General features: G+C 38.9%; 1 protein-coding gene across 1 annotated transcript in view; it reads right to left on the bottom strand.

Moving 5' to 3' along the window:
• VWF (von Willebrand factor) overlaps positions 1-23,713 on the bottom strand; it is a 145,977-nt gene that overhangs the window by 35,585 nt on the left and 86,679 nt on the right. The window contains 8 exon segments of the mRNA XM_075761402.1: positions 384-589; positions 7,191-7,532; positions 8,208-8,400; positions 9,402-9,622; positions 13,408-13,585; positions 17,981-18,024; positions 20,395-20,559; positions 21,531-21,674. Of these exon segments, the coding sequence (XP_075617517.1) occupies positions 384-589; positions 7,191-7,532; positions 8,208-8,400; positions 9,402-9,622; positions 13,408-13,585; positions 17,981-18,024; positions 20,395-20,559; positions 21,531-21,674 (1,493 nt within the window).

The following is a 23,713-nucleotide window of genomic DNA, read 5'->3' as shown; positions in this document are numbered from 1 at the left end:
CAAAGACAATACAATACATTTTAAGTAAGGGTTCCAGACTGATGATTAAATTGTCATTACTGGTAAGAGTCTGCTGAATAGAGGTGTTTCTCTTGGTAAATTTTGACTTATGCCATCCCTCCTCTCTTCCTTCTAGACCTCCCTCCACACAAATTTGTCATGCATTTCCGGGTCTGCACAGTCCCAGCTGTGAATTTTATATCCATCCCAGCCAATTTCACACTAGGGGAGCTACATGGGGCTGACAGCCGGCCGGTTATGAGGAACTGAGCTAGAAAATAAAGTATCCAAAGGGGAAAATAGTTAGGTTTACAAGACAGATTTACTTGCAAAAGTACGAACCACAACCACTCACAAAGGTAAGCTGCTAAGTATATAGTTACCTGATGGCGCATACCATCTTCACTGACGCATTGTGTGCAGACTTCTTCATCAACACAGCTGTCATTAAAAATCACCTGTCCGTCTGGACAGAAGCAGCCTTCTGTGGGATAATCCTTGCAGACACTGAGTTTGGTACTATTCTCACAGTGCTTTATGCAGGCTTTGTGGCAGTGATCATATGTCAAATATGTGGGACATTTCATTGCTGAGGAAGAAAAAAAAAAGTCATTACATAAAGAGATCTGAAATACAGATAAATATTTCCACTCACACTTTCTTTAGAATTCTATTCAGGTTTTTGAAAGCTATCTTCTGATGAACATATTTTGTCCTCTTCAGACACTAACATCTTTGAAAATACATTTTTAAAACTAACAAAATCCACAGTGGAAAGTGATTGAAGGCATTTGCTTACGTTACAGTCCATGCAGAAATCATCAAGTCACATGAATCAGCAAAGTATGACTTACCCTAATAATGATACAATGGCTTACATGAGCTGAACATCTTGCCTAAGTTTGTTTTCAACACCGGGCAAGAGACATAAGAATTTGGAACCACCTTTACTTGTATTAGAGAAGAACTGGTAACAGCACATGGTTAGGAGATATCCACGACAGACTAAAGCACTGAACAAAGGGGGTTTTGACAACTTGATAGACAGCAGTGTTCCCAAGCAACTAAAGAAAGCTAAGAAACAGAACATTTTGGTACTTCAAAACTGAATCTGCTGGATTTCTGCACCTTATTAACTGAATTGCCTTATTAACGGAATTAACTAAATCAAGGAAAGTTGCATTCCCCCCTAAGCTAACACATAAATTTTTACTGATAAGTTCACAACACTGAGGGTATTGTCTCTAAACGCAAATATAAAAATGAGGCTTAGCTATTCAATAAACCTATGGACACAGCTTCCATACTTCCTTAAGCCTACTTTATTTTCCTCTACAGCTTCAATTAGGAAAAGTGCTTTTTATTTCCCAGTTTGTGACTGCTGTGAGGTTTATAAGACTTTTTTTCAGTCCTCTGAAAAAAACACTGAAAGAAAATTACTGAATGAAGACCTGAGCTCCAACCAAGCAAGCAATCATCAGCTAAACTGTCTACACACACCCCTCTTAGCCAAAGGAAACAGAAAAGAAACGCCTTTAACGTTAACCCTTTCCTGTTTCAAGACCTGCTAAATCTGATCATTTCTGGCATATTGGAGTCTACGGTTGTATGTGTGGATAACCATCATAGTTCAGCAGATGCAGAGGAACTTGAAAAGCCACAGAAACTTGATAGAGTCCAGTCCCACCATGAAATGCTTTAGCTGGATTCTGAAAACACAAAAAGGTCTATCGAAGTAAAATAGGACAAATTGCCTGCTTATAAACCTGTACTAGCAGCTACTTAGACTATCCTATATCTTCCAGAAAAACTCATTCCCAGAAACAGTTCTGTAAACTAGGTGACTACAGTAAGCACCATGGTCTCGTGTCAGCTCTAATGAATGAGTAAAAATACATCCACAGCAACTGTCAAGGTAGTGTGTCATTTACTTTTTTCTTCTGGTGTCAGTAAAAATACTCAGCACACTGGCTTTCATCTAGCTTACCTACCACCAACACTAAAGCAAATCTAGTAAACCTCTGCACAAAACTAGATTCATTTAATTTAGAGTTTAATGCTGATGCCCACCAGTGTAGAACCTGGACAGCTCCCAAGCAGAATCATTACCAATGCTAAAGCCTCTAATGTACTGTACATAGCATAGCTCCTTCTCCTTCCTCCTCTTTGGCTGACATTAAGGAGCCAGGTATACGAAAAATGCCATGAAGAACTGTGCCCTGGACTCCAGATATGCTATCAAAAAGCCTGTGTGCCTCTTTAAAATGACAATGTTTTTTCATTGAAGGAAGAAATGACGTGGTTATGTTTTGCAAAAGAAATATAAATGAGCTCAAGTGAATTCCCTTGTTTTAAAGTTGTCTCTGTCCTTGGGGACATGGGAATGAGACGTGCATAAGCAGTGTCAAGAGATGGGATAAACTCCATCAATGTCTGGAAAATCATCCTAAACATCCTTAAATCCTACTGGCACAATAACAACCAGGAGATTGTAGAAAGCCACCTCAGATACATGACTGCCTTTGTGCTCCAGAGATCTGGCCAGGTCTTACATGACTTACAAGTAACTTTTTGTTATGGAAGCTTTCTGTTTGGAAAAAGAAAAGTGCTTTTTGTACAGAAAGTTCTGCCAGAGGTATGGAATGTGAAGAGGCATTAAGGACTCCCCACAGTCAGCCTCAGAAAAAATACTTCAACAAGCCACCCTCCTGGCTGGTTATTTCAGTGCTCACCTCAAATGCTTATTGCTTCTGAATAAAAAGGGAAAGACTCTGGGTACTAGCTAAAGGGGAAAATAAGGCTGAAAACCAAGTTATAGAAGAGTAATTCTATTGCCAAATTAGTTTCAAAAGAAATCTACCTCAAATACTAGCATGTATGATGCTAATATGATCATGTATTGATACTCTCAGCTTGTTTGCTCCATTAAAAATGACCTTTTCTTTCAAACAGGGAAGAGAATAGTAAAAGAAAACCTGAGGAAAAAAAAGAAAGAAAGAAAAAAAGACAAGTTTCCCATAAACCTATGATAGCACATTTCAAAGGGTCTCCTGGCACACTTAAGTATTGACATTTCTTCAGCTGCTTATTTTTGCTTTAAATTAGAGTAATTCCTAGTAGATACTGGTTGGGAGAAAATAGCCTCTATGAGGATGTACAGAAGCTACAAGTCCATCAAAATAAAGTAAATCACTTAAATTCAGAGTGAAAGGTCTAGTGACAGTTTGCACTGGGATTCACTCTGACTTTGTGGCTCAAACAAGAAAGACATGGTAGAGCATTCCTGGTTAAAGTACTAAATGGATGTTTAGGGGAGGGGTGTTTTTCAGGTCTCTGATACATGGAGAAAGAGGCACACATCTTTTCAGGCAACAATGCCACTCCTTTCTTATGAGTAGTATAATTTAGCAGCTAGCCTGCTAGCTCCTGAGGTTGACTGTACTGTCATGTGCAGCCAAAAGGACAGCTAAAACCCCAGTGCCAGTGAAACTGTCATGAATAACGCACCGAGGCCAATAGCTCAGCAGCTTTCAGTCAATCTCCCTGCATTGCTCAGTCACAGTCGTCTTAAACCTCTCTTAACGGTCGTGTTTACCCAAAGGAATATGTTTAGAAGAGTTTTCCAGTTTTCTTGGGAGTGGTTTCAAGGCCACATTAAACCAACTTAGATCAGTGCTGCCATCTCCTCACCTCAGCTGCTCTTTCCTGCTGGCACTTTTTTTCCCCCCTTTTACAGCTAGTTTTCACAGCTCACCAAGCAGCATGTGAGAACTACTGCCAGCACAGCAGAAGGAGTGGCAATGCACTGCTGGAGGTTGAAGAGGAAGAGAAAAACTGTCCCAGGTCAGCTGAAGGTAGTCATAGAGCCATCCCCATACTACGGATTTCCAAGTGATGGTTTAAATACTTCAGCTGTATGGACCTCACTGGCGTGCCTTGCTTACACAGTGAACGAACAGCAGCGGATAATCTCAGTGTGGCTCCACCACACAAATCCCTCATCAGCAGAGGTGGTTTAAAGGTTTTCTGTATCCCATTGCTTTTCTCTCCGCCTCCTGACCCTCGTTCTTGCTTCTCTGCCATATGTCTCTGCCCCTCAGTCGAGCAGGCGCAGCCTGTTATGCATTTGCTTTCTAACCTGGGCCTGCAAAAAAACCTCAATGAAAGACAAAACACAAAACTCTCCAACAACCAGAATGGCTCATGAAAAATGTTTTCAAGCAGAGTATTCTTCCAGGAATCCCTCCCTGCAGCTGCTGAGTGCCACCAGCATCCTCCTCAAAGAACCACAGCTTTACTGAGTAGTACCAACTAAAGGTTTGTTTCATACACCACACAAGCATCGACTACCTATCTAAATGTAATTCATCTGCAAGCTAGTATTGGCAAGTACCTAGAGGGCATGTCCACATTGCACATAAATGAGCTTAAAGAGCTGCTGAGAAGCACTCATGGAAACATCAGCATATGAAGATTAACAACTGCTGCTGTCATTTATATTCTGAGTATTTCTGCTTTCTGAGCAAAATTTGCTGACTGCTACTGTTACTTGAGCTACACAGTTCAAAGCTGACTTGGTCACCTCCACATGTGCTGCCGTTTCTTTTGTAACTGCAGAATGACTATATCTTGATCCATTCATTAATTAGTATATAACCAATCCTATTTCCAGGCCAGCAAAGCTTCCTCTCCATCCAAAGCTGAATCTCCAACGTGTGTCGATATTAGTAATGCAGTGATTTGTTAGAAATCCCTATGATCTTCACATTAAGTTGAAGCCCATACTGTCATTGAAGTGGAAACCCTATTCAGCAGGCATTCACTGTGAGGGTGAGCCTGCTCAAGAGGTGCATATTCTGTGCCTCGCGGTTACATGGCTACCAGTGGAAGCTACAGGCTGCTACAACTTACGTCTACTAAGTGTGGGGTCTGGGGCATGGAAATTAGAGTAAATAACCTTCCTCACTATGCATTCCCACCTTGGAGTAAAGTTTCCTTCCATCCATTGATACAAAGCTGGAGTCTACCAGATACCACTCAACACATCCAGCCTCCCAAGAAGGACCAAGCAAAGCTCAGGCACTGAGCACGGAACTGAATGAGCATGGGATGGAGAACAGGCCCTGTCTTTATTGGATATTCCAGTGAGCATACTGGGACATGAAACATCCCAATATGGGATGACAAAACCCCAAATGAAACTCTATAAAAATGACAGGGATTCACTGGAGTGGGGGAGGGAAGCAAGGTATTCCAGAACCATGCCATTGTTATTAAACATGGAATGGTAGAGTGACTGAGCTGCAATGTCTATTTAGTCATTAATGTAACCTGTATAATGTCCCTGTAATTGGCAATTTTATTTCTGGCAGTTGCATACATGCACCTGCATGAAGAAGATGATGCTAGTGTTAGGACACTAACGACTGTTTTATGCAACTAGCACTAAAATGGGCAACTCTTTGTCTATCCTCATACACCCTGTGTAACAAGATGGGGAACTGAAAACTGCAGAGAGTTATTAAGGTACTCCACTGACATTCAGCCTTGGACATTACAATTTGCAAAGTCTGACTGAAGTACTAAATTTGGAAAACGGCTGCCAATATTCTTCCTCTATTTTCTAGGACTATAGTCCAAACAGACTGTGTTGTTTCCTAAAAGATTCAGTCTGCAGCAGTGACATGTTCTCCAATAACCTATCCTGGAAAGATATTTAAGATGCTAACTGGAGGCTCAGGCTAAATTCACATTCTTGACTTCCTATCCCTTCCTTCCCTCATTCTTAGTTTAAAACATGAATAAAACCAAAACATGTACTAAGTTTTTGTGGTATCATATCTTTAGGATGCTGGTTCTCCACTTATGAAATGAAAAGTATCTGGGCAGCAAGAGGGAAAGAAAACAAGGCGACAAGAACTGACTAAACAAGAGAGGCAGGAGATGCAGAAAACAACTGTTATATCAAGACACTATATGAGGGGTTAGCTGGGAAAGAAAATGCCTACATACTTATTCATCTAAGATACTTGTCTAAACCAGAAACACTGTAAGTGAGTATCTGAATGTCTGTAACCATCACTGCAGACAGCCTAACAGGACAAGGTGTAGAATAAGCCACCTCAAGAATTACTTATTTGTACTTATCTTTATGTTGTATTTTTGGCAGATCTTTAGGTATGCCTCATAATAGGGTTGTCAGGAGAAAAAAAGAAAAATAAGAAGAAAAAAAAAACAGGAAAAAAAACCCAGGAAGATAGGGCAGAAATTCCTATGTCTATAAGAATTCAGGAGAGTAGATATAAAAAGTGTCAACCATCTCAATTTAACACTAGAATGTTTGTCCTGCTTCAGTTGCGCTCTGGGAAATTTGCAAGGCTCATATCCTGCTGTACTGCCTTCTCACACCACAAACTCTTCACCTCCAAAACACAAGCAAAACACTGTCAGAAGGACAACTGGATTTGCAAAGTAATTTGCAGCTGGTTTGATCAGCATAGCTGGCATGTGCTGGCAAGAAAACACACCATCAAGAGTGGCCATTTCCCCATTTTTCACTGCAGTAGAAACTTAAAATCATAGTCGCTCTTCCATCACAGTCTGAAAGATTTAGGCTTTTGTTGGAATGTAGGGAATTTGCAGAAACTATTACAGAGAAAAGTCTTACTTTGTGCCATTGGCATCTACGACAGTGACAGTCTGGGGAGCAGTTCCACTACTCCAAATCATGAGTTTCCCTGTCCACCTTGTACAGACCCCTTCCATGTCCATACCAAAGCACTGATATCTGCAGCTAAAATTGCCTGGCAGAATCAGAGCAGCCTCTCAGTGCAAACCTGGCCCCACATGGTTCAGTGGCTGCAGAATCAGACACTGTCACGTAACTGTGTTTGCATAGCTTTCACAGTATTTTTATTTCATAGGTTATCCCTCTAGCCTTGCATAACTACCTTGCATTTTACTAGTTAGCAGTTTACTAAAAGACACTTTTTCCATAGTATGCAACTTAGCGGATCACAAACCAGTTCTCAGATCTGCCATAACGCTTATATGGGAAATTTGATCTGAAACTTCTGCCCCATTACACAGTATTCAAAAAGTAATATTACACTGACAAGATGGTCATTGTCACCACTTTCACCAACTTAGACAGTTTCTATATCAGTTTTAATGCAGAGTAAACCCCTTACGACAAAACTCGGGTGTTCTCCAGTCTACGCAGACCCCGTTTTCCCTGCAGATGTGAGCGTAGGAAGTAATCATCTCGCAGGCTTCGTCCTCATAGCAGCTGCTCTCTGCGCAGGCCTCGTAGAACATGTTGGGGGAGATTACCCTGTGGCATTCTGCAAACCGATCAGAGAGCAGAAGGTGGCAGTGGCTTGTGGCATGCTCAGAGCATCTGTCTTCTCTCCGGATTTCACAGGTCTTCCCCGGCTCTTCCACCATCCAGTCTTGAATAAACACGCTGCTGTCAGGAGTGACAGAGCCATCATGTAATGTAAAGTCATTGATGTGGTTTTGGTCACACACCCCTAGAAAAGTAAGTAAAAGGAAAAGAAAGAGTTTGAATATAGTCAGCAATGAAACAAACCTAGAGAAAACAGGCACAGGATAGATGGAGCTGGTTGGGGCTGCTCGGTGAATGTCAAAGGGTAAGAGGAATGAATGGTATTCCTTATAGCTATTATCAATGGAGGCATAAAAACCCTGGGTCTTGTTTCCCGTTTCATTATTACAGGTGGTCTAAGTAATGCCACAGAGGTAGATTGTACCATAGATGATACCATAGAATTAATTCTCCCAGGTAGTAATACCCCTGACAAACCTTTCACCTTTACTGCAAGCATAGGTTGTATCTCTCACATAAATGCATATGTAAGAATCTAAAGTTAAAGATTCATAAAAAAAAACAAACAAACAAACAAAAAAACCCACAAGCCTAAACCAAAACAAACTCCTTGAAGAGATAACATGAAATAAGCAAAATATGAGACATGTCTAGCTTTGCTCTTTCTAAGGTATTATTGGGAGTCAATGAGCTATTACATTGATGACCATACTAGAAAAACATGCATAGACTGTGCCACCAACAGGGGATCAGTTCAGCCAGACAGTTTTCAGGTTCAGGACCACACAAATTCCAGTAACATAAAGAGCAGTTCAAGCCCAAGTAGGAAGCTGTTAAAATTACTAGTTTTCAAACTTACCACACAGCCCTTGTGTTCCTGAAGAAAAGCTCTTTGAATTAAGTTTAAGAATAAATTCATTGTTTCTTGGAGTAAATGTGAGATTATGTCCAAGATGGGAGAACTTGATTTCGTGCATTATTGCTCCATAGACAGTGACTTCAAACAAACTGCTAGAATAGGGGATCTGAACCCTTTCACTGTTGACAGCCACCTGTTTTCAAAAAGGCAAAATCATCATATCAGTTCTAGCAAGAATATAAAATGAACCCCATCTTACAGCTGAAACACATTTTGACTTCTCAAATACTTGAAGATCCAACTGAATCTGGACATAAGAATCAATTTTGCAAGCTGAAAATTTCTAATAAGTCTAAAAATGCACAGAACTAATTGACCTTCATTCTGTGTATTATATGAACAACACTTTCAATACTTTCCCATATAAGTACATTCCTTCAGCATCACGTAGAAACAGGCTAGCAATCTAACGCCATGAAGTTAAAATGCTACCTACAGACCCTGATTATCAATAAACCTCAGTGAAAGTCAAGGCTGTCCATCACCACACAGAACTGGGTGCAGATATTTTGTTCCATCCTATTTTGCTCCACATGAATCAGAAGACATCACCTTTGCAGGTTAACTGACTCCTGTATGTATGAGGAACCCAGAGACTGGAAAATGTGTCATATCAAATTTGAATATTTCTCTGCCTATAAAATAGACATAATGAATACTAAACTGGCCTTTAGGCTAATGCTGAGGTCCATGTGAACACAAGGTAAGAACCAACTCCCTAGCTCTTCAACTAGCCAAGTCATGCATAGGTTGTGAAGAATAGAGGTTGTTCTCCTATGCACTGAATGTTAACACTGCGTAAAGGATTTCTGCCAGCAGAGGAGAATCAGAGTGCAGTATGTCCTGTCTATAATCCCTGCCTTTCTGGCAGAAGTGTCAGGGATATGTGGCCAAATCCCATGTTCCTGACATTGTCACACAAGCACAATGAGGAGAACAAGAAGAGAAACGTGTCTGGTTCGTTATGTGAATGTAGATTGTATTATGAAATTGAAATGAGGCATTTGCTCAGAAGCCTAAGAATAGGCTGCAAGAGGAACAGAAACTGGATAAAGGGAACAAATTTGTCCTTATAATCTGAATTCTATAGCATGAGCAGAAAACGCACAGATCACTTCACTGCGTTTAGCTTACCGCCATGTCACTGAAGAGCTGAACAGATACACCACGATGTTTCACTTCAATGGAGTCCATACAGTTCATCTTTGGTGTTGCTCTGCACGGTCCTTCATGGAGGAGAATTTCAACATTATTTTGTATGTCTCGAAACAAGGTGTAGGAGCAATTGCCGCTCAGCTTAAAATTCAGCCCATCAAAAGTGACAATATGTCGAGATGAACTTCCTATACAGACACCTGCAAATCAATGAGGGGAAAAAAAAAAAAAAAAAAGTCATGTAGGCATTCACTTTTGTTCAAATTAGATGACTACTTCACCATCATTATGGGTATATGGAACCAATTAATTGAGAAAGCTCAGAAGGTAATGAATTGCAAATGCTGCAGCAAATCATTGACAAGAAACTTTGGCAAATACTTCATCACATGGTTTTTTTGAAGTATCTTTGTCTGGAGCAACTAGTATTACAAAAGATTTGGATGAACTCATAGAAAATCCCTTTGCATTAAATTTACTCAAACTGAATGTGATTTATTCATGAATTTTGTATGAAAAATGAAAATAGGGAAATTGTATCCCTTTCCTATTTGTAGAAAGACTGTGACAGACTTATTCTTTAATTTTTGCATTGTGTTTTTATTATGGTATTGCATCTTATTCTGTATAGTACTAAATTTGAATCAAAATAACACTATTTCATTGTTATCAAACATGTCACAAGTCGAGACGGAGGGCTTTTTTTTTTTTTTCAGATGGGAAACAGGAAAAGGGCAGAGAAATAATGTGCACAGGATAAACCAATGGTCAACCGACAGCTGAGTGTCCTATGTCCTAGTCATTAGGTTATAAACACTTCCTTGTCTTCACAAACTGGAAAACAAGGATTCTAATCTCACAAGAACAAAAGAAAAAAAAATCCTGAGCAAAAGGATGCTTCTGAATCATGGATTTTCAAATCTTTTGCTTAAAGATAATAAAGACAATAAAAGCAATGTCAACTAAGCATTTAGGAAGAAAGTTCTCATTGTTAACAATTCATCTACTTGGCTTCTAATTGAGATTTGAGAATAACCTGAGTGAGTATAAGACCATCCAAAAATCTCATAAGAATCTAAGCCCATAACAAAACTTAATTTCCCAAGAAAACAGCAAACAGCAATTTTATTTTTTTTATTTTTTTTTAAAAAGCAAGCCTATCTTGTGTACTGTCAGGGACTGAATTGTCAAGATATACATCCCTTTGGAGCACTGGAGCATCTTCAGATATTTTACTGTACCTTCTTATAAAGTTCATATATAAAAAACTATGAAACAAGTTAGCAACAAAACAATGTTTCTCAACCTTTTTTTATTCATGGACATCTAAAAAAAATCTAGGGATAATGGAAATCCTTCTAAAGTTCTCATAGGTATTCTGTAGCACAAAATGTATTAATGCAATCCATTTAAATGTAGTCTAAAACCAACCAATAGCCATGAATCGCACCTTGCAAATCATGTTGCTATAAAATTTATAACTAGTTCAGCAAGCAAGCGCCTTTATGGTGTAACTCCTGATCTATTCTCTGAACTCAATTATGTGACATAAGATGAATACTTTTTCAAGTACTTCCCCTCTGCTGAAGCATTTGTCATATCATCTGCACTGTCAAGCAATTGCTTGAAAGCGGTCACTAGCTTTCTAAATAGCTGAATGCCACTGCACTGAATCATGAGTCAATTAAGCATGCGCTGCCATGCTCCTGCAGCACAGATTGCCTGACCAGCCTCTATTCATAACAACAATGAGATTTTGAAGCACACTGACCTCCTACCAAGTGCCTACTTTGCTATGCCCATCTCTAAAGTTTACTGATTGCTGTGAGTTTCGGCTCTGACTTCAGCACACAGCATCAGAATCAGCCTTCCCACCTTTCAATGACTACTTAGCAAAATCAGGATGATGCTGTGTCAACTAAAGCAACATCTGTAGCTTTAGTTGACACAGCATCATCCAGATTATGCTAAGTAGTCATTGAAACAAGGGTACTTTTCCCATGGGGTTTTGATCAACTGGATGGGGTTGGGATTTTCTTCCTCCTTTTGTAACATATGAAAATTTACCACTTTTCCCTCACAAGCTGTATATCTTGGAGGAAAAAAAGTTAAATTTTGCATTTCATGGCTCACTAAATTCATAAAGAGCTAAACAAATGTTATCTCATGTTTAAACAGCAGTAATATCAAGTCAACTATAGATCTTTTCTTCATAGTCAACTAATGGTATGAATGGTAATTTTGATTTCATCCTTTCGGAAATTCTTTATGAAGACATGTTCTGCCAAACACATGCCAAAATGAATGCCAAAAGTAATGCCTTCATGTTGCTATCAATGTATTTAGGATCAAGAAAATTATTTCAGATGTGCTTTTTATGGGTACATATCACTAAGAGAATCTTTTAAACATTATAAAATACAATGATTCAACTACATTTTTCTGCCTTTTCAAAATATTTATATCATAACAGAAATGTTAACTTTAAGTGTTTAGATGATCAAATACGCTTTTAGAAAATGCTAAAAGTTGGGGTGTTAAAATATTGGATGTCTAACAATTCAGGGATCAAAATCTAGCTAACTAGCTTAGACACTTCAAGTAGTGCCTTGAAGAAATTGTTCTTAAAACAGCCAGTTCTGCAGAGGACATTCTGAACTGAGATTATATATTATAAGGAGAAGGCATACATAGGGTTCTGATTTACTTTAAAAAGTAATCATATGACTTTAGATGTAAGCCCAATTTTCAGAGTTACGTTGGGGAAAATGGTCTTGAACGCTTCATCAAAGCCAAAGAGATTCATCAAGCCAGAGATGTTCAGGCTCTGAACAGGATTTAAACACTGTTGAATATAGTACCTACAGATTCCTGGTTTTGAGATTTCTGCAAATTTTAGCTGTAATAGCATACATGATTGGGCTGTAGAAATGTTGTTGGTTTTTTTAATAGATGCAGCCTTAAAGAGTTACTGGAGCTTATCTTTTGAACACTGAATTCAAAGCAAACATCTTGACTAATTTTTATGGAAATCAAGGATGATACAGTCTGTTTGGCATGGAGAGGAAGTGAAGCTCAGTTCCCAAACCCAGGCTGAGGTGTACCAAAAGACCCAGTGGCTGAGCCTACCCCTCTTGCCTACCCCTCTTTCCACCATGAAGTGCTCTTCTCTGTGACGGTTCTGGAGCGATGCCCTGTGCCAGACTTGTGTATATCCACATATATCCACCTCCTTTATCCTGGACTGCCACTGTTTCTCTGTTCTCAAGAGCATCTGTCCAGGCACTGAGGCGATCTAGAGGCTCCAGCTCATTTTTTGGCTTGAAATTTTCATTCTTCCTCCCTCAAGTCTTCCCTTGACATATGTAGGATTTTCCTAAAGAATCTCTCTTTTTACTAAATGGATCACCAGCCACAAGGCTGAATCCTTCCACCTTGTGAGTGGGTGCACTTAATTTCTGTTCCTGTCATCTCAGCCAAGGCACTAATCACACAGTGTTCACTGTTTCTGGTCAAATACTTAGGGTGAGGTTTTATGGAGGCAGGGAGCATTTGTTGTTGCTGTTTCTTTAACACATGCGCTTGATTGAGGTCAGGGCAAACCCTCAAGCCTAGAGGCAGACCAAGAATACATCACTTGCTTACAGAATGCCTAAAGTTCTGTTTTCTTCCATACATCCTCCTTCCTGGTTCATATAGCTTTAGAAATCAAGTGTGACATTCTCTGATAAAACACTATAGCTATAATAATGTAAAAGATAAGCTCACAGTGGCCCTGACCTTCCAATTAGCATTACACATTCCAGGCATCAGTGAGACTTTCATGCACCTAGCTGTTTATTTAACCCGTGTACAGCGTTAATTCCTCCCACTTCTGACATTTTTTATGTGTACAATGTCTGAGCAGCTCCATTCAGCATTACATTTCTGATAAACATTTGAAGTGATGAGGTGGGGGGGCATACATGCAAAGATAGATACTCACATGGACACATCCATCGGCAGCCACAAGTTTCTTCAATCTTAACAGCAGGAAGATTGCTGTGACATACCGGTTTTGGCATCCTCTCACAGTTAATTTGGTGACTCTCCAGAACTGTGTAATCTCCTGGAAAGCATGTCACAGTGTGGCACTGGTCTGGTAATGTCCATTTGTCACCAGGCTAGATAGGGAGACATGGATATTTAACAATTGAAAAGAACATGGCTGGAGGGAGAAAAATGCAAAACTTGGCTGCTGTCACACTCCTACAGCTAGCAAGTAAAGTGACACTGACAGCAGTGCTACTCAAATTAGCCTTGGATAATTAAATAATAGAATGCAGTGTATTAAGGACTTCATGAGGATGAGGAAGTTTAAATTAGCAACACTGTAAGAAATAGACTCTGAAATTCCAAGCAAAAGATAATAGTCTAGAATAGGAGATGTTTTGTTACAGCAGAATGAAGTATCTGGTACTCCATCTATTGTTAGCTTAGCCATCCTACAGCATGCATGGATAGCATAGTCAATAAAGAATTCCCCTTAGCTTTTCTTTAAATGTCAAAGCCTTTAGTTTTCATAAGCCATAAAATTATTTTAGAAAGAGCTGTGAGCACAGATGGTCATGGCACAGCAGGAATTAACAATATTTGTTCCAAGCTAGAAAGGCGTGGAATACTATAGTTATTTTATCTACAACTCCAAAACTTTAAAACAGTTCCTCTCTTCCCGAAGGGAAATTGTTCCTTTACCAGATTAATGTTATTAGATATACATAGTGGTTTTGTAAAATTAAAAATAAAATGTAAAATATAGTCTCATCTTCTAAAGGACAGTCTAAATTTTAAGGCACCAGGATTACATACTACTAAATGACAGAGAAATAGATGTGGTCGCAATCTGGAATATCTCAAGATTCATATCTGCAAAAAGCTGAGCTCTCTGGCTCCAATCCCGCAGAGCTCTAAAGTCCATAAATAGGCTCAATGAATTCAAAACAGAGTGTTCATCCCTAAGGTCTGCATTCCCAAGTATATCCCCAAATGTGGGAAACAGCCCCTTCCAGATCTATCACTACAGAGGTGAGTCTAGAAGCACTAGTGACAAGTGAGACAGTGGTTCTGTGAACTAGATCACATTTCTTTATATTCACAAGCAGAAACACGTGGGGAAGAAAAGATCATTGCTATTGGGCAAGGTCATCACCATCCTCTCCTTTTCAGCTGACCCATCATTCCCATGAAAGAGAAAAGCAAAGTGATAAAATACCTAGATAACCACAACATAATTCATAGACTATTCTTGGCACTAATGGGCAAACCAAGAAGAGTGATGTGAAAATATTGCTCTGTATCTCTGAGCTACGTGATACTGTCAAGTCTAAAAGACAAGTGCCAGATTTTCGGCCATTAAAATATACATATTAAATACGAGTTAATTTACTGGACCTGCTTTGTATGTTTCAGGACTTTGAGAAGGCAACTTGCCCTGACAGTGGCTTAATACTTTTCAGGCTTGTGAGCCTAGAGGAAGCTGTGAAAAAGTAGCATGAGGAGTTTTAAGTATGGAAAAATATTTAGATAGGAAGAAATGGAATGGTTTTTAATTATAGCTGTCTTGCCTACAACTCACTGAAAGTGGAGCACCTGGAAGGGTACAGCTGTACAAGTCTGGCAAAGTACCCCCTGGCTTCCATACCTATTTAATTGTTCTTATTTCACTCCTTAACAGGACATCTATTGAAAATCTAAGAGCTGGACAAGAAAAGCAAAGCACAGCACATTAAAACAACAGTATCAGTTGAAAGATCCAAAAAAGCCAAGAATCCTGGTGCAGAGGAAAACACAGGGACTCTGAAGACAAAGAAAGCCTAAATCCCAATTGATATGAAATCGTAGGAGTAAAAATAGGACAGAAAGGAAAGCAAAAGCAGAGGTTTCTAAATCGTGAAGGATGTCTGCTGAAACCGAAGAGCCTGCCAGCACACCGGAGGAAGCCTCAGACTTCCTCTCTGAGGGAGCTCTGAACCTACGGACCTGGACTTGCACACTTTTTCTCATACTGTGCATCTGCAGGCAAGACAGCCACGTACCTCAACTGGCTTCATCAGCTGGCACCTTTTAATTTAGTCAGGCTTTGTTTGTTTGTTTTCTTCTCTAAACCAAGTGCTGAACAATATTAGAAAAGTCATTTTACAAAAATTGTTAGTTTAGCAATGTGGTTATTACCACCACACGTAGACTAGAAATGCAGAAGACTGCTATACAGATCACTTCATGATGAAGTGCTACCATTATAAGACAAGTACCTACACTTCTCTTATTACCTTTATGCATTATGCCTGCTTAAAAGTATCAAAACAAGACTACTGATGAAAATTAATTACATCATTAAAAAAACCTTAATCTATCATAATCATTCATATATTCTGTCAGCTGGCAAGTTCAAATATTAAAACAGCAGTTCTTTACATGGCCTGTATTTAGGACTATTCAAACTCCTTGCTACTGCATATGATGAGTACTAATAATTTATAAGGATTCAAAGAATGACTGAAAACGAGCACTGTCAAACACAAAAAGGTGCCACTCGCAGCTCAGGGTGTCCTTGAGTCACAAATTGAAGGCTAGGACAGTTCAGGGAATTTTCATGTATATTTACTTAGATTCTTCTCTGACTTCTATTTTTGGCCACATAATACGGGGGGTTGGATGGATTTTTAGCCTGACCTAGCACATTTGATCTTCTGTCCTTTTTTACTAACAGTGCTCTTAGCCATGAATCTTCCTTTGACAGTCATTTCCAGGGTAGAGGTAATTAAAACAACAACAAAAAAAAAGTTAACAAATTGTATCACTCATGATACCAGTAGAATTTAGGCTGAGATTTTTGATCCTGAGAACTCGTATTTCCTTGCAAACTGCAAGAGGTCAGTTCCCACAATCTCCAGGTGCATGACAGTCATCCCACTTGGGGAACTGAGCCTCCTGCAGTAACTCTCTGAGTAACGCCTGAAATATTATGGATCTGATATAAGAGTCTGTGTTTTCTGAATTAGGTAAGAGCCTTGATTCTTCATCCCTGTGGAATTGTGAACTATGCTGGAAGAGGGTTACAGGCCAACGATGGCACGTTACTGCCTGTGAGGCAGCAGAGCAGTTCAGGGTGTGGGTGCTGAACACCAGAGGCAGAGCATTTCCATGGTGTCCTGTAGGCAGCACAGGATGCTCAACAGCCTGCTCCAAAAGGAAATGGCTACCATGTTGGCAGTGTCTTCTAAACTCCATGTTTTCTGGCTGACAGAAGAGGTGACACAAAATCCCCTTAAAGGCTACCATTTATACAGACTGGAGCCTGGCCTCTTTTCTTCCAAAAGCATTTTAGCCAGAATGGAAATTGTGCTTTAAGTTCATCACCAAAAAAATGAAACCTGACATGTCTGAAATTCAAGTTTAGCCTTCCCTGCACTTATCTACCTGTATATGTGTCTGCTTCTAAGAGCCCAGAGGCCCAGACACATGCAATTCAAATGAATAAACAACAAAAATCTGATTTTTTTTTAATTAAGAAAGTTTTTCAAGTTTAGTTTTTGTTTGTTGTTTTTTTCTTAATTAGGTTGTCAACCTAAAAGCCACCAGGTTATACTTAGTGTCTGATCCAGCTAAAGCCTTTCTATGTTCTGACCAGCTGACTGAGGCCAACTGTGTAAGGCAGCTTTGATACAAGTATATTTCCTGTGTCTAGACAATTCATAAGTATTTCTTTATTAGTCACATCCTTCCTTAAAGTCATGTCTTCACAAGGGAAAAATCAAAGGAGTATTTTCAATGTACTGGAAATTCAAGATAAATCTCAGTGTAGAACTCATAACTGACCTCTACTAGAAAACATGTAACAAGCTTATGCTAATATTTTTAAATGCATGAAGTATCATATACACTCAAACACCTGAGATGAAGTGAACCATTTCTAACAGCTACATCATTCCTTTCTTAGAGTGGATCACTTTCAAGAGATCAGACAGGTTTACCAACATTTCTGAGCATATTCTCAGGATTAATAAAAGCTTTTCTCAAACAAACACTAAGAACTTTGATTTCATTACTTAAGAGATGCTTTCTCCTAGAGACATTACTATCACACAAGAATTATCTTCCTATCAAATTTTCACAGGGACAAGGTACCTGTATTTTTAGCAGAAGGAGAGAGTCTGAACAATGATGTTGCCTCCCCCTATATATGCACCTTTATTTTGGCCACATCTAGCTTTCCCAGAAGTTCTTCTACCAGGAGATGGAATGACATTTTTCTTTGTCAGGGAAGACACATACCGTCACAAGTTTTGGCTCTGCACTGCCTTCAATAGTATTCAACAAACTGCAAGATCAGGTGTTGTTAGAGGAAGTCTCCTTTGTATGCAAAATTATCCATCAGTTCAAAAGCCTCCTCCAAAATAATTCTTAATACTTAATATCATCCAACGCTTTTTGTTTCAGATTATCTACGAACATATTCATGGTCCAGCATGAACTTTGTAACTTGAAAGCCAGATGGATGACCCAGCCAATATACTTACTTTCTTTCTGTTTCCATCCTCATCTATACATTCTCTGACAGGGTCTGAAAGAGAAACAGACATCTTTTAGTCATCTCACTCTCTTATAAGTGGTGGTCACCAAAATACAGATCACTTGCTTAAAAATGTGACTTAGGCTGTAAGAAGTTGCGGGGGGGGGGGGGGGGGGGGGGGGGGGGGTGCGTGTGTTAGAATGTGAGAATCCCTACCTGAAAACTGCAGGCATTTGCCCAAAGTGTACAAGAGTAAGTCAAATAATGCATAAACTTTGTTACTGCTAGCATTACTCAACCTGCAATGACATCGGCCCCAAAATAAACTGGGAGCAATAAGTAGGCTGTAATTCTACAGCGCTCCTTGTACTGACATACAGCTCCGACCAGACAGTACTTAAAAGAAGGTCATGGCTTTAGCTCTGAGGCAGAGACCAGCCTGAATCTTGTGATGAATTGAGAATATTTCTGGTAATTAGCAGGTAATGAGAATCTACACACCCATGGACACACACATTTATTAAATACAGAAAGATAAATACAGTGAGAAAAGATTTGTGAGCAACTAGCATAAGTATGAAAAAAGCTGCATAAGGATACTCAAATTCAGTTTCATTACATTCAGGTATTACTGTGATGGACAGTTTTTTATATGATCAGTTAGATGCTCACAAGGCACCCATTGAATCTTACTTTCTATGTTTATGTACTCTCACAATACACCTAAAGATATATGGAAAGTAATTTCATATAAGTACTATGGTATGACAATGTGATAAGCACGTGTCTAGGAAATTAAAACACTGACTAGCAAACTCTTTATATAATACTACATTACGCTAGCATATATACACTATATGCTCTGTCTTTTCCAGGACAAGTAATGTATTTTGAAAGCATTTAGGAAATCTTTTAAACCTGTTTAATAGTATTATTTTTGGTACATTTCCATACATAAAGTAAGACTCCCTCCGTACAAGAAATCCAACTGTATGAGTCTGGAGGGGAAAATTATACTTTATGGATTGTAAGAAACTTAAATAAAACAACACCAAAAAAAATCCCCAAACAAAACAAAACAAAAACAAAACAAAACAAAAAATATTATGATAGTTTCCCACCCCATAGGAAAGGCTTTACCATAAGCAAAAGGAAGAGCTAAATTTTTCAGATTTAGGAGTCTACTATAAGATGCCTATTATTCAAGCTTTTGAGTGTACGCTTTGTGCTGTTGGAAAAGCTGGATGTATGTTTCATAAAAATACAAAGCTTTCACCTCTAGTACAACAGGTTATAGCACAGATTGCAATAAGAAAATAGTCACTGGTTTCAAATTTCTGCTCCCCATCCTATATCTTGGATCAATGTAATTTAGGGCAAGAAAATCACATATTTTACAGTGTGAGGAGAGGAAATGCATCTTTAAAAGCTTATTTTAAAAGAAAAGAAAGAAAATGGCAGCTGTTTAAATCTAGAAAATGGCAGCTGTTTGATGCTCTGGAGAGATTTTAAAATGCCAGAAGTGATCCCAGTGGAGACTGATCGGATATCTCTAAGCTGGACTGTGCACACTCTGCAACTTCCTCATTCTTAGTGGTACTTGGCTCTGCAAAAAAGTCCACTTATTTTAATGGAGACGTAAGTAAGCCCTAGTAAAGCTGGTAAAAACCTGTGCAATGACTAACACGGTGAGACAGTGGTTTGCGGAGAGGACACATAGATGCTATTGTAACAGAAATAACAACAACAATATAAGTAATAAATATCTATCTACAGACAGACCAAGGAGGCAAAAGAAGCAAACTACTAGCCAGAACTGAAGCGAAGTGAGTTTCCTTAGGTGGGAGGCACTGCTATCTACAAATAAATTAGTGTTTGTTTAAAATATTTTACACTTTTTTTTTTCTTCCAGTATTCATTTTCCTGGAAAAGTTAATTCTTTCTTATTCTTTTCCTTCTTACACTTTGGTTGAATTCTTTGTAGAAACACATATAAGAATGCTTAGGTCTGTGCAGAAAAATATATAACTAGAAATCTTTACTCACAACTAACTTGTACCACTTCTGAAGCATGCCCCCATTCATTCATGACTGTGAGCTTTACTGGTGCCCCTCACTTAATGACAAGCCCTGGTTATTAATAAGATGATAGCTTGAAAGTTCAGGCCTAAGCAGTTTTTAAAATCTTGCTGAAAGTGGGTTAATTAGAATAACAGTTGGCTATATCCTGAAAGGGCTCAGATTCTGTTTTACACCTAAGTGATGGTGGTGGTCTAGGTTAGCATTTGTGGTGATTGTCAGTGAAACACTACCAAACGAGCATTGGGCTAACTTTTCAAATCACGAGAAATCATTCTGATTTTGGCATTTGAATTTTTGGGTTTTGCTCCAGTTATGAGGCTACAACTACATTGGACTTACCCATGCACAGTTTTTTGATAAATTCACTCTTCAATGTGATCATAGTGGATAAGTCTTCAAAATTCTGAAGCTTCATGATTCTGTTAGCAGCTGATGGCCCAGTCAAAGTCCTTAGTTGCTCTTCATCATATCTGTCCCCAACTCCAATTGGAAACAGGGATACCCCTAGGAAAAGAAAAGAAAGTTTGGGGTTTTTTTAAATGGGCAACGCACAAGAGAAGGAAGGTCTTTGCTGTTGTGTTGGGGGGTTTTTTTATTTGCTTCTTAAAAAAAAAAAAAAAAAAAAAGAGAGACAAGTCTTTTTTCCCCCAGTTAATTTTTATCTTTTACTTGCATCACCCTCCACACAGTCTAAAGGCAATTAAGGGCAGAAATGGTGATGCTCTAATCACAGTATTAGCTAAGATGAGCTCTGTTAGTCCCAAGCATAATAAAATCATGCGTAGTCAACAAAACACTGCTGCAGACTTCATGACAACATCTTCACTATTTTTCAAATGTAAAAAATCTCAGTAAGTTGTTTTCTTTCTTCATTTACCTGGCAATTGGATTATTTTCAGGCCACTTAATTAAAAATAATAGTTGTTATTTAGTCCATGCCTTATTCAATAGCTCCCAAAGCAACCTACAACTGTGTCTCAGTTGAACACCTGAGGAAGCTGAGGTACAGAGACTACAGCCAGAAAACCTGGAAAAACATCATGCAGCACACATCGATACCAAAAGCATATTATTGTATAGGTCAGTGCAGAATCTGATCAAGTCCTCTCTCTATTCATTATTATTCAGTGAACATTTCAAGATTCACTCTACTGCAACAGTACTGAATTTATAACACATCACATTTCTGTCATCCCTGTCTATCCACAGGAACTGAGAAAATGAAATGCCACTAATTTGAGAAGCCTATGGAAGCTGTTCAGCTTAAATTGCAGACTGGTCCTGAATTTACCAGTAATGCAAAGGCATCTTCATCAGGCAGGTTTTGTTCAGGCGTGTTTCTTACCAGAACATCACACAGTAAGTCCTGAACTTATATGAACGTACCAATGCCTTAATTTTTTATCCTCTGTTCCAGTGCATTACTTAAAAAGTCACAATTCTGCATAAAAATAGTGACAGCAAAACAGATTTACTATTCATTCTTGCAGAAAGAGCAGCAGCATCCACAGCGTCTTCTGATCTCCCCGACACGATGACTATCGCAACCTTTGATGCGCTGGGTCTCCCTCCGTGGGATTCTGACATTGCGTTCTGAACTACAAAATCAATGGCTTTTCCTAAGAAGAAATGAAGAGATAAATGAAAGATATGATAGAAAACTAATGGAAGGCTATAAAGCTAAATCTTACTTTGTATTAGTACGTTAGAGAGTACTGGAAATACTTCTTCTCAGAGGACTCTTTAATGTCTGCTTTATTGCTGCCACATGAAAGATCTCAGCTACTAAGAACCTACCAGTACTATTAATACCTCCCAACACAGGAGGACCATCCTTAGCTCCCCAAACTCTGAAGTAATGGAAATTTTACTACCTTTCCTTAGCCACAAGGATAAAGTTATGCTCCTCACTGCAGTAATTACCCTTTCCAGAAGTATTACGATTGCGCTACACAAAAGGAAAGAAGATATTGTAGAATATGTACTTATTTCCCACTTGTGGAACAACAGTGACATCCAGTGGCTATCTGACTTACAACGTCACACCACACAGCTGTACACACAAGTTGCTCAGCTCCCCGAGAAGATCTAGTCATTCCCTAATTTGGCCAACTTTTTCTATAGATGTGAAAAGCGTATCTTGCCTCCCTGCTACTGGGAACCTCTGAAATCGAGACTCAGAATAACCCATAATATTACTGGGCAATCCATATTTAAAAAAAAAAAAAAAAAAAAAAACAAAACAGAAAACAAACCAAAACAACTAACAACACCCACCAAACACCACAAAGCACACAAAGGAATTCTACCTTAGCTACCAAATCACAAACTGGGTTAAATGGGTAGCTGCTGCCCTTTCATTTAACACCTGTGATCAGTCAGGCAAATTTTTGTTCAAAATCACGACCTCAGCAAGACAGCACTTTGCTAGTACTTGTATTCAGATATGTATTTGCACAAATATTTATACTGGGAATCATGATATGCAGCTTTCTTAAAAGCTCCTTTGGGCTTGAAAGTTATCAGGTCAGGAAGTAGAAATGACATTCAGGGCAAACAGTGAACGGTGACTAATAAATACTTGAAAGACTAGTTCCTCTGAGTAATCTGCAATAACTGTGGAGCAGAAATATGTTTGCCTGAGGAATTCACTGAACAATTTTAAATAGAAAAAAACATTTGTAAAACACTGGAAGTCAGATCATAGACAATTCACCAGCACACCCCCAGAATACCTTAGCACACCTGAACACTTTGCATATCATGTCTTCTTTCATCATGTCACCCACTCCTTTTCACTGGTAGAAGCAGATTCTTTTCCCAAGCTGTTGCAAGCATGGCCAACTTCTAGGAAGCTCACTTAGCATATTGACTATTGATAACGTGGCAACAGCAATTAGATATTCCACAAGACTTTAATTATGATTTCAGGAAGAATTTACCCTTTTGGAAGAATCTAGCCTAGAATAGGTATCTAGAAAAAGCCCAAATGTTTCCTTTGCCACAGTACCGGTTCACAGATGACGTTCCTTTCTCAAACACTGTTGCTTTCCCCATCCTTTCCTGTTGTCTCATACGCCTTATAGTCCCTGACTGACAGCCTCATATGCCCTTCCCACCTTATCCAGCCACCTCTTCTGCCCCTTTAGCCCATTATCACTACTTCCTCCCCACAGCCTTAGCCTCATCTTCACGTGACATCTCTCCACACAGATGCCCACAACTAAAGAGAAGAGCTGGAACCCACCAGGAACGGCTGTCAGGACCTGTTAGACCTACCACAGGAATAGGATCCACATCAATTTTTCCTCCTATAAGCTACCATATATCATGTGCCATTGCCTCCACTAGCAATCTCCAGTCTAGAAAGGGTCACATATTTTCCCAAGAAGTAGTTTTCAAACAGAAGGCTGCATGTTTGTTTAAATCAAAATGCTTTTTTTGGAACTGTCAATTATGATCAGAAGGAGGAAAAAAATAAAAAAAAAAGGAAAAAAAAAGAGAAAAATCAACAGAAAGCTTTCAACAGTATTTAAGAACAAAATGGGATATTTCTCTTCTGTTGCTTGCTATGCAATCTTTTATTTAGTTCTTCCAACTTTGAGATTAATTTCATTCCTACAATTTGATTTTCATTCCCACTATAATTCTGAATTAT

This window comes from Balearica regulorum, chromosome 1 (assembly GCF_011004875.1).
Source record: "Balearica regulorum gibbericeps isolate bBalReg1 chromosome 1, bBalReg1.pri, whole genome shotgun sequence".
In the NCBI taxonomy this organism is placed as follows: Eukaryota; Metazoa; Chordata; class Aves; order Gruiformes; family Gruidae; genus Balearica; species Balearica regulorum.
The sequence above is the reverse complement of the archived record's forward strand: the minus strand, read 5'-3'. Positions and strand labels throughout refer to the sequence as shown.